Consider the following 11246-nt stretch of genomic DNA (forward strand, 5'->3'; position numbering starts at 1 on the left):
GAAGGGCATGGTGTCGAAGCGCCGCTCCACCTCGCTGAGGAAACCTCAAATCCCTGGAATCCCAGCTCTATATCCAGGTACCCCAGCCCCATCCAGGTGTCCCAGGTGGATTCCCAGCCCCATCCAGGTACTCCAGGTGGGATCCCAGCCCCGTGCAGGTACTCCAGGTGGGATCCCAGCCACATCCAGGTGTCCCAGGTGGATTCCCAGCCCCATCCAGGTACCCCAGGTGGGATCCCAGCCCCGTGCAGGTACTCCAGGTGGGATCCCAGCCCCATCCAGGTACCCCAGGTGGGATCCCAGCCCCATGCAGGTGTCCCAGGTGGGATCCCAGCCCATCCAGGTACCCCAGGTGGGATCCCAGCCCCAGAATTCCCGGGATTACCGCAGGGTGAAGGGCATGGTGTCGAAGCACTGCTGCAACCTCGCTGAGGAAACCTCAAATCCCTGGAATCCCAGCTCTATATCCAGGTACCCCAGCCCCATCCAGGTGTCCCAGGTGGATTCCCAGCCCCAGAATTCCCAGGATTACCGCAGGGTGAAGGGCATGGTGTCGAAGCACTGCTGCAACCTCGCTGAGGAAACCTCAAATCCCTGGAATCCCAGCTCTATATCCAGGTACCCCAGCCCCGTGCAGGTGTCCCAGGTGGGATCCCAGCCCCATCCAGGTACCCCAGGTGGGATCCCAGCCCCATCCAGGTACCCCAGGTGGGATCCCAGCCCCATCCAGGTACCCCAGGTGGGATCCCAGCCCCATCCAGGTACCCCAGGTGGGATCCCAGCCCCATCCAGGTACCCCAGGTGGGATCCCAGCCCCATCCAGGTACCCCAGGTGGGATCCCAGCCCCATCCAGGTACCCCAGGTGGGATCCCAGCCCCATCCAGGTACCCCAGGTGGGATCCCAGCCCCATCCAGGTGTCCCAGGTGGATTCCCAGCCCCAGAATTCCCAGGATTACCGCAGGGTGAAGGGCATGGTGTCGAAGCGCCGCTCCACCTCGCTGAAGAAGGCGCGCGAGGTTTTCATCTTCAGCCCGTACTGCTTGGAGGGGTCCCGCTTGTAAATCGTGGTTCTCTGCCCCGCGTCCTTGGCCTGCAAAACATTCCCAGGGAATTCCCGGGATCTGGAGAGCTCCTGGAGCCATCCAGGCCGGGAATTCCGGGGATTTGTCGGGGATGGACGGGCTGACCTTCCCCTCGCCGCTGCTGACGAGGACGTCGACGGCGTAGACTTCGTGCACCTCGAATTCGGCTTTTTCGTGGTCCTTCCTGGTGGGAAAAAGGGGTTGGGGAGGCAGGGAAATCTGGGAATTCTGCAGGGAAAAGCTTCCAGGAAGCCCAAAAGCATTCCTGGGAAGTCACAACTTTCCAGGAAAGCCAAAACCTTCCAGGAGAGCCAGAGCATTCCTGGAAACTCAGAACATTCCTGGAATGTTTGAGAGCTCCAGTTTCTCGTCCTGGCCCATCATTTTTCCTCCTGATCCCATTTTTCTCCTAACTCCCCATTTCTTACCCCAACCCCATTTCTTACCCTGACCCCCTCATTTTCCCCCTAACCCCCCAATTCTTGCCCCTGATTCCCATTTTTCCCCGACTCCCCCACATTTCTCCCTCATCTCAATTTTTGCCCCTGACCCCATTTCTCACCTTAACCCCCAATTTCTCACCCCAACCTCCCCATTTCCCCCCTAACCCCCCAATTTTTGCCCCTGAGCCCCCATTTTCCCCTGACCCCATTTCTCACTCTGACCCAAATTTTTCCCCCTCTCCCCCCATCTCACTTTAACCCCCAATTTCTCACCCTGATCCCATTTCCCCCGACCCCAATTCTTACCCCGATCTCATTTCTCACCCCAACCCCTCCACTTTCCCCCCAATTTTTGCCCCTGACCCCCCAATTCTCACCCTGACCCCCTTATTTCTCAGCTTACCCCTCAATTTCCCACCCTGACCCCCCATTTTTTCCACTGACCTCCCATTTTTTTCCCCTGACCTCCCATTTTTTTCCCCTGACCCCAATGTTTTGCCCCTGACCCCTCAATTTTTGCCCCTGACCCCCCATTTTTGCCCCCCAAACCCCCATTTCTGCCCCGCTCACTTCTGCTGGTCCGAGGGGTTCTGGATGATGGTTTTCTCCCCGTCGATCACGTGCTGCTTCAGCTGGTGCGACAACATCCCTGCGGGACACCGCGTCACTGGGACGGACTGGGAGGGACTGGGAGGGACTGGGAGGGACTGGGACAGACTGGGAGGGACTGGGACGGACTGGGGTTAATGGGATGGACTGGCACAGACTGGGACGGACTGGGATGGACTGGGGTTACTGAGATGGACTGGGATGGACTGGCGTTAATGGGATGGACTGGCAGAGACTGGGGTTACTGGGATGGACTGAAATGGACTGGGACAGACTGGGATGGACTGGCACAGTCTGGAGATACTGGGATGGACTGGTCTGTACTGGGAACTCCAGGCACTGCACACCAGTGGAATGGACTGGTCTGTACTGGGCTGGACTGGTCTGTACTGGGATGGACTGTGTTCTACTGGGAGCCCTGGGCATGCACACTAGTGGGCTCTGGGATGGACTGGGGTTAATGGGATAGACTCGCACAGACTGGGACGGACTGGGAGGGACTGGAACAGAGTGGGACAGACTGGGAGGGACCGGGACGGACTGGGACGGAGAGGGATGGACTGGGAGGAACTGGGAGGGACTGGGGTTAATGGGATGGACTGGCACAGACTGGGACGGACTGGGATGGACTGGCACAGACTGGGGTTACTGGGATGGACTGGAGTTAATGGGATGGACTGGCAGAGACTAGGGTTACTGGGATGGACTGAAATGGACTGGGACAGACTGGGATGGACTGGCACAGTCTGGAGATACTGGGATGGACTGGTCTGTACTGGGAACTCCAGGCACTGCACACCAGTGGAATGGACTGGTCTGTACTGGGCTGGACTGGTCTGTACTGGGATGGACTGGGTTCTACTGGGAGCCCCGGACATGCACACTAGTGGGCTGGACTGGGCTGTACTGGTCTGTACTGGTCTGTACTGGGATGGACTGGGATGGACTGGTCTGTACTGGGATGGACTGGTCTGTACTGGGAGCTCTGCTGCCTCTCCCCTCAGTGCCAAGCCCAGGCAGAATTCCCACCCCTGACCGTGGGTGGATCCAGAGGGGTTTTGGGGGATCCCCCCCTTTTCCCACCCCTCACTCCCAGCCCCATCCTGGAAGAGCCCCCTGCATTCCCAACATTCCCAACCCACTCTGGAGGCAGCGGGAATTCCCGGAATTCCAGGGAATTTAACCAGTAACAGGGAGAGCCCATGGGGTGGGAAAAAGGATCAGGATGGGCTCCAGGATCCCAATCCAGCAACCCCAGAGCCTTCCCAGCCATCCTGGGATCCCTTTTCCCTGGAATCCCCTTTTCCTTGGAATCCCTCTTCCCCATAATCCTTTTTTCCCTGTGTTTTTTTTCCCCCATTATCCCTTTTCCTTGGGATCCTTTTTTCCCTGGAATCCCTGTTCCCCATGATCCTTTTTTCCCCATGATCCCTTCTCTCCAGGATCCCCTTTTCTCTGGGATCCTTTTTTTACCTGGAATTCCCTTTTCCCCATGATCCCTTTCCTCCTGTGATCCCTTTTTCCCCCTCATGATTCCCTGTGATCCATTTTCCCTGTGATCCTTTTTCCCCTGGAATTCCCTTTATCCCATGATCCTGTGATCCCCTTTACCTGGAATTCCTTTTTCCCTGGATTTCCTTTTTCCCTGGGATCCCTTTCCCTGAAATTCCCTTTTCCTGGAATCCCCATTTCCCTGAAATCCCTTTTTCCCTGGAATTCCCCTTCCCCTGTGATCCCCTTTCCCTGAAATTCCTTTTTCACTTTTATCCCTTTTCCCTGGAATGCCCTTTTTCCTAGAATTCCTTTTTCCCTTTTACCCCTTTTCCCTGGAATTCCTTTTTCCCTTTTATCCCTTTTCCCTAGAATTCCCTTTTCCCTTTTATCCCTTTTCCCTGGAATGCCCTTTTTCCTAGAATTCCTTTTTCCCTTTTATCCCTTTTCCCTGAAATTCCTATTTCCCTTTTATCCCTTTTCCCTAGGATCCCTTTTCTCCAATATCCCCTTTTTTCCTGGGATTCCCTTTTCCCTGAAATTCCTTTTTCCCTTTTATCCCTTTTCCCTAAAATTCCCTTTTCCTTTTTATCCCTTTTCCCTGGAATCCCCTTTTTCCTAGAATTCCTTTTTCCCTTTTACCCCTTTTCCCTGGAATTCCCTTTTCCCTGAAATTCCTTTCTCCCTTTTCCCCTCACCTTCAATGGGTGTGCAGTGGAACGCGTGGGCGATTTTATTCCAGGCCTCTGTCACTTGTGTGTTCTGGGGAAAAAAACAGAAAAAACATTTCATGGACAAAAAATCCCCACCCCAAGCACGAGCTTTCCTTAAATCCCAAATATTTTGGGAGAAACCCCACAGCTTTTCCTACCAACACCTCCAAAAAAATGGAAAAAACCCCATTTTTCCATACAGCTGCTCCCAAATCCCCCAGAAAATCCCACAGGCTGGGCCCCAAAATCCCTGTGCTGATTCCCAAAATCCCTGTGCTGATTCCCAAAATTCCCAGATCCCCACCTGGTTCCCAGAATTCCCAAAATCCCCACCTGATTCCCGGGTTTCACCAGGCGCAGGGCGGCCTCGGCACACAGGTGAGCTGCCTTGATGACGTCGGCTTTGCGGCCGGACACGGGATTTTCCTGGGAAAAACACCCAAAATTTGGGATTTCTGAGGGTTTGGGGGGGTGAAGATTCAGTGTTTTGGAATTTGTTCCAATCCCTGGAATCTGGCTGGGAGGTGGAAAAGTCCCTGCTCAACCACACCCAAAAGAATTCCAGAGGATTCCCAGTCCAGGCATCGCCGTGAAATCAAAAATATGGATTGGGAAGAGTCCAGCAAAATTCCAATGAGGAATTTTGGGCTTTCCCCCCAAAAACCACTGGAGCAAAACTATTCCCAAGCCAGTTTTTTTCTCAGGATTTATTCCCAGAGGATAACCGGAGGAATTCACAGCAGGAATTTCCAAGGTATCAGACTGGCCAAATTCCAGGGAAAAAGTGGGAAGCAGAGATTGGTTTTGGGGTGGGGAATGTTCATCCTGGGAATTCCAGGAGGAAAAGTGGGAAGCAGAGATTGGTTTTGGGAAGCAGGGAATGGTTTTGGGGTAGGGATTGGGAATGCTCATCCTGGGGAATTCCAACAGGAAAAAGGGGAAGCCAGGATTGGTTTTGGGGTGGGGATTGGGAATGTTCATCCTGGGAATTCCAGCAGGAAAAAGGGGAAACCAGGATTGGGAATGTTCGTCCTGGGAATCCCAGCAGGAAAAGTGGGAAGCAGGGACTGCCTGGCCAAGGATCTGGGTGCTGCCACCTGGGATCCAGAGATTTTGGGATGGTGCCACCTGGGATCCAGAGATTTTGGGATGGTGCCACCTGGGATCCAGAGATTTTGGGATGGTGCCACCTGGGATCCAGAGATTTTGGGATGGTGCCACCTGGGATCCAGAGATTTTGGGATGGTGCCACCTGGGATCCAGAGGCTCAGGATTGGTGTCACCTTGGATCAAGGGGCTGCAGGGTGGTGCCACCTCAGATCCTGACACTCCAGGGCACTGGCACCATGGTTCCAGAGGCTCCATGGTGGTGCCACCTCAGATTTTGACACCTCAGGGTGGTGCCACCTGGAATCCTGACACTCCAGGGCACTGCCACCTCAGATCCAGCAACTCCAGGGTGGTGCCCACTCAGATCTAAAAGCTCCATGGTGGTGCCACCTCAGATTTTGACACCTCAGGACACTGCCACCTCATATCCAGCAACTCCAGGGTGGTGCCCACTCAGATCTAAAAGCTCCATGGTGGTGCCACCTCAGATCCTGACACACCAAGGCACTGCCACCTTGGATCCAGAGGCTCAGGATTGGTGTCACCTTGGATCCAGAGGTTCCAGTAGTGCTGCCATCTCGGATCCTAACACTGCAGGTTGGTGCCACCTCAGATCCAGCAACTCCAGGGTGGTGCCCCCTCAGAGGTTCCAGGGTGGTGCCCCCTCAGATCCAGAGGCTCCAGGGTGGTGCCCCCTCAGATCCTGACACTCCAGGGCACTGCCACCTCAGATCCAGCAACTCCAGGGTGGTGCCCCCTCAGATCTAAAAGCTCCAGGGTGGTGCCACATCAGATCTTGACATTCCAGAGCACTGGAACCATGGTTCCAGAGGCTCCATGGTGGTGCCACCTCATATCCTGACACCCCAGGGTGGTGCCACCTTGGATCCAGAGGCTCAGGATTGGTGCCACCTTGGATCCAGAGGTTCCAGGGTGCTGCCACCTGGGATCCTGACACTCCAGGTTGGTGCCACCCCAGAATGTGACACTCCAGGGTGGTGCCCCTCAGACCCAAGGCTCCAGGGTGGTGCCCCTGGCACCCCGAGGCCGCCCCACTCCCAGCAGACACCCCCCGATGACAAACCCACCTTGGAGGCGCCGAGCACGAAGGTGTGCGCCACGTTGGCGATGAAGCCGTCCACGTGCACGCCCAGGTCGCTGCAACAGAGGGGGAAAACAGGAATTCCAGGAATTCCAGCTGGATCCCAGAGGCTCCAGCACACGGAATGCTGCCCCAGGAGCCCCTCCAGACTGGTTATTAGGCTTTAATTAACAAGGAATTAACGCCGTGGCAAAAACGCGGGGCGGGAATGGGTGGTCTGACAGGTTCTGCCACCGTGGATGATTTTGGGATTTTGGGAAGGGAGAGGGGATTCCTGTGGAAGGGGATTCAGGCACTCACATTTTGACCAAATCCCCGTCCTTGAGGATGTAATCCTGGTCGCTCTTGAGCGGGGAGAAGTGACACACACAGTTATTTACGGATATACTCGTGGGGAAGGCGATTCCTGGGGAAGGGAACAGGAAAAAAAATCATGGATTTGGGATTTGGGGTGACCCTAAAGCTCCGTGCCACCCTCCTGGGACACCTTCCCCATCCCAGGCTGCTCCAGCCAGGCCTGGGATGCTTGCAGGGATGGGAATTCCCTTCCAGTGCCTCTTTCTTCCCAACATTCCATCTAAACCAACTTCCAGCACCTCCAGCTTCGGGACTGGGATGATTTTAAATCTCCATTCCATCTTCCTGGGACACTTTCCCCACTCCAGGCTGCTCCAGCCAGGCCTGGGATGTTTGCAGGGATGGGAATTCCATTCCAGTGCCTCTTTCTTCCCAATATCCCACCTGAACCTCCTTCCAGCACCTCCAACTCTGGGATTTGGGGACTTTAAAGCTCCATTCCACCCTCCTGGGACACCCTCCCCTACCCCAGGCTGGCCTGGGTCCCTTTGCAGGGATGGGAATTCCATTCCAGTGCCTCTTTCTTCCCAATATCCCACCTGAACTTCCTTCCAGCACCTCCAGCTCTGGGATTTGGGGACTTTAAATCGCCATTCCATCTGCCTGGGACACCCTCCCCTACCCCAGGCTGGCCTGGGTCACTGTGCAGGGATGGAATTCCATTCCAGTGCCTCTTTCTTCCCAATATCCCACCTGAACCTCCTTCCAGCACCTCCAGCTTTGAGATTTGGGGACTTTAAATCTCCATTCCATCTTCCTGGGACACCCTCCCCTACCCCAGGCTGCTCCCACCAGGCCTGGGATGTTTGCAGGGATGGGAATTCCCTTCCAGTGCCTCTTTCTTCCCAATATCCCACCTGAACCTCCTTCCAGCACCTCCAGCTCTGGGATTTGGGGACTTTAAAGCTCCATTCCACCCTCCTGGGACACCCTCCCCTACCTCCCACCAGGCCTGGGATGTTTGCAGGGATGGGAATTCCATTCCAGTGCCTCTCAGGTAAAGAATTTCTTCCCAATATCCCACTTAAACCTCCTTCCTGCACCCTCAGGATGGGAATTTGGTGACAAATCCCAGCGTCCCAAACCCTCCAGAGTCACCCTCCCGCGTAATCCCAACGGAATTATTGGAATAATGGAAACTGAGGCGCAGCAGGGAGGAGGATTTGGTTTAAAATCAAGGAAGAGCAACAAGAATTCCTTATTCCCAGGAAGGATAAGCCCTCACCTTTCTTCATTTCCTTTTCCTTCTTGAAGATTTTCCCTGTCTCTTCCATGATCATGGCATCGCCCTTCTCGCACAGGCACAGCACGGACGCGCCGGGAGCCGCCGCCTCCACCACGGCCCTCAGCACCCCTGAGATTCCCAAAAAAAACAACATTTCACCAGGTTTTCATCCATTTCAGGGACGCACAGCCCCAAATCCCACACCTCAAACTGTATTCCCGAGGTTCCACGCCCGGGGAAGGCACAAATCCTGGTTTATTTGGGGATTTTTTTTTTTTTTTTTTGGGAAGAGGGAGCGCCACGTTGCCAAATTCCTCCCGGGAGAAGTCAGAGCTCTGGGAACAGGTTTGGGAATGACTGGGAGACATCAAAGGGCACTCCACGAGTCCCTGTTTTCCAAGGAATCCGTGTGCTGGCACAGGGAACGCCCCAGGAAGTTTGGGGAATGCTCCACTCCCAAAAAATATCCATCAGGAATTCCAGGCTGCCTCGTGCCTGGGGGAAAAAAGTGTCCCCAGAGCTTCCTCCACAGCACTGATCCCAAAATATTCTGGGATCCTAAAATATTCTGGGATCATGGAATGGGATTCTTAAAATATTCTGGGATCCTGGAATGGAATCCTAAAATATTCTGGGATTCTGGATCAAAATCCTGGAATGGGATCCCAAAAGAATTTTGGATCCTGGAATGGGATTCCTAAAATATTCTGGGATCCTGGAATGGGTTAGGGTTAGGGAATGGGATCCCAAAATATTCTGGGATCCCAAAACAATTCTGGGATCCTGGACTGGGATCCCAAAATATTCTGGGATCCTGGAATGGAATCCTAAAATATTCTGGGATCCTGGAATGGAATCCTAAAATATTCTGGGATCCTGGAATGGAATCCTAAAATATTCTGGGATTCTGGATTGGGTTAGGGTTAGGGAATGGGATCCCAAAATATTCTGGGATCCCAAAACAATTCTGGGATCCTGGACTGGGATCCCAAAATATTCTGGGATCCTGGAATGGAATCCTAAAATATTCTGGGATCCTGGAATGGAATCCTAAAATATTCTGGGATTCTGGAATGGGTTAGGGTTAGGGTATGGGGTCCCAAAACAATTCTGGGATCCTGGACTGGGATCCCAAAATATTCTGGGATCCTGGAATGGAATCCTAAAATATTCTGGGATCCTGGAACAGGATGCCAAAATATTTTGGGATCTTGGAATGGGATTCCTAAAATATTCTAGGATCCTGGACTGGGACCCCAAAATATTCTAGGATCCTGGACTGGGATCCCAAAACATTCTGGGATCCTGGAATGGGACCCCAAAACATTCCCCCCTTTGTCCCACGGTGCTCAGAATTCCAAGGAATCCTCGGGAGTGCTGTGGCACTGTCACCTGTGCAGGGACTTGACATGCCACCACTTTTCCATGGGAAAGTTGGGAATGTTTCAAAGCAAGGATAACACTGCCGATAAGAGCCGGCGGGACACGGAGGGGGAACAAAACAAACAGGGCCAAAAAAAAAAAAAACCCCAAAAAAAATCCAGATAAAGAGGAAAAACCCTCGGAGCATTCCAAGGGATCAGAGGAACAGGAACATTCCTGGAATCCCTCTCTCTTCCCGATGTTTTTTAGGGAGTTAAGGCACTTTTAATCCCTAAAAACCAACAGCTGGAAGGGTTTTTTTTGCCGGTTTTTTTGGTGTGTTTGCTCTTCCCAACCTGCGTGGAGCTGCCTTTCCCCCCGGGAAGGGAGGCGGCCAAACTTCCAGTCTGCCCAGGAGAGCTCCCTCCCTTCCCGAAGGGAATCCCCGCTCCCGGCCGCCTCCCGGGACACCGGCGCTTCAAAAGAAGCCCTGCAGTCAGCAGGAAGCGGGGTGGGACACCGGGGAGCCCCGCGGAACCGGTCCGGGCGGCTCCCGGAGCCGGGACACCGGGAACGGCGGGGAAAGGGCTTAGAAAATAACCGGGGAAGGAGGGGAGGGGGGCAGAGCCTGCCGGGGTGGGGGCAGCGGCTGGAGCCCCGTTACCGGGACGGGACCCCCGATACCGGGACAGGACCCCCGTCCTGACCGGGACGGGACCCCCGTTACCGGGATGGGACCCCGATCCTGACCGGGACGGGACCCCCGATACCGGGACGGGACCCCGATCCTGACCGGGACGGGACCCCCGATACCGGGACGGGACCCCCGATACGGAGACGGGATCCCCATCCTGACCGGGACGGGACCCCCGATACCGGGTCAGGACCCCCGTTCCCGGGATGGATCCCGTTCCCGGGACAGGACCCCCGATACCGGGATAGGAGCCCCGTTCCCGGGCTGGATCCCGTTCCCGGGATGGGACCCCCAGACCGGTTCGGGTCCCCATTCCCGGGGCAGGACCCCCATTCCCAGAGCCGGACCCCGTTCCCGGGACAGGATCCCGTTCCTGGGACGGAACCCCCAGACCGGTTCGGGTCCCCATTCCCGGGGCTGGATTCCATTCCCAGAGCCGGACCCCATTCCCGGGACAGGATCCCGTTCCTGGGACGGAACCCCCAGACCGGTTCGGGACCCCCTTCCCGGGACAGGACCCCCGGACCGGCTCGGGACCCCATTCCCAGAACCGGAGCCCCATTCCCGGGACAGGATCCCGCTCCCGGGACAGGACCCCCTGCCCGGTTCGGGACCCCCTTCCCAGAACCGGACCCCTCATTTCCAGCCCCGTTCCCATCCAGGCCCCCCCACCTGGGGCTCCCGTCCCGTCGCCGGTGTTCAGCCCCCCCCAACCGGTACCGGAGAGGGAGGGGGGGGGTCACACACGAACAAAAGCGGCACCGGCGGGGTCTGGAGCCCCGGGGGGCGGCAGGCCCGGCCCCGCTCCCCCCGCGCCGCCGGTGCACGTGGGGCGCGGTACCACGTGCCGGCAGCGGCGGCCGCGCGGGGCCGGGCCCCGCCGGGACCGGGTGGGTCCCGCGTACCGGGGGGGGTCACACCGGGACACGGGGGGCCCAGCCCGCTCCCCCCTCACCGCCCCCAGCCCCAAGCAGCGCTCCCCAACCCGCGGGGGCCCAGCCCGGGGGTCTCACACCGGGGGCCGGGGGGGGGTCAGGCCCGGCCGCTCCCCCCTCA

At 56.2% G+C, this 11246-nt stretch overlaps 1 protein-coding gene across 1 annotated transcript in view; it reads right to left on the reverse strand.

Annotated features, from left to right (window-relative positions):
* Nucleotides 1-11246, reverse strand: part of PA2G4 (proliferation-associated 2G4) — an 18397-nt gene that overhangs the window by 6723 nt on the left and 428 nt on the right. Inside the window, exons 2-9 of the mRNA XM_041411383.1 lie at nt 8135-8263; nt 6853-6958; nt 6539-6608; nt 4674-4766; nt 4326-4389; nt 2098-2176; nt 1190-1268; nt 959-1092 (exon numbers count right to left, since the gene is read on the reverse strand). Coding sequence (XP_041267317.1) covers nt 959-1092; nt 1190-1268; nt 2098-2176; nt 4326-4389; nt 4674-4766; nt 6539-6608; nt 6853-6958; nt 8135-8263 — 754 coding nt within the window. The remainder of the gene's footprint in view (nt 1-958; nt 1093-1189; nt 1269-2097; nt 2177-4325; nt 4390-4673; nt 4767-6538; nt 6609-6852; nt 6959-8134; nt 8264-11246) is intronic.

Source organism: Onychostruthus taczanowskii, unplaced genomic scaffold, assembly GCF_017590055.1.
Source record: "Onychostruthus taczanowskii isolate IOZ18803 unplaced genomic scaffold, ASM1759005v1 scaffold355, whole genome shotgun sequence".
In the NCBI taxonomy this organism is placed as follows: Eukaryota; Metazoa; Chordata; class Aves; order Passeriformes; family Passeridae; genus Onychostruthus; species Onychostruthus taczanowskii.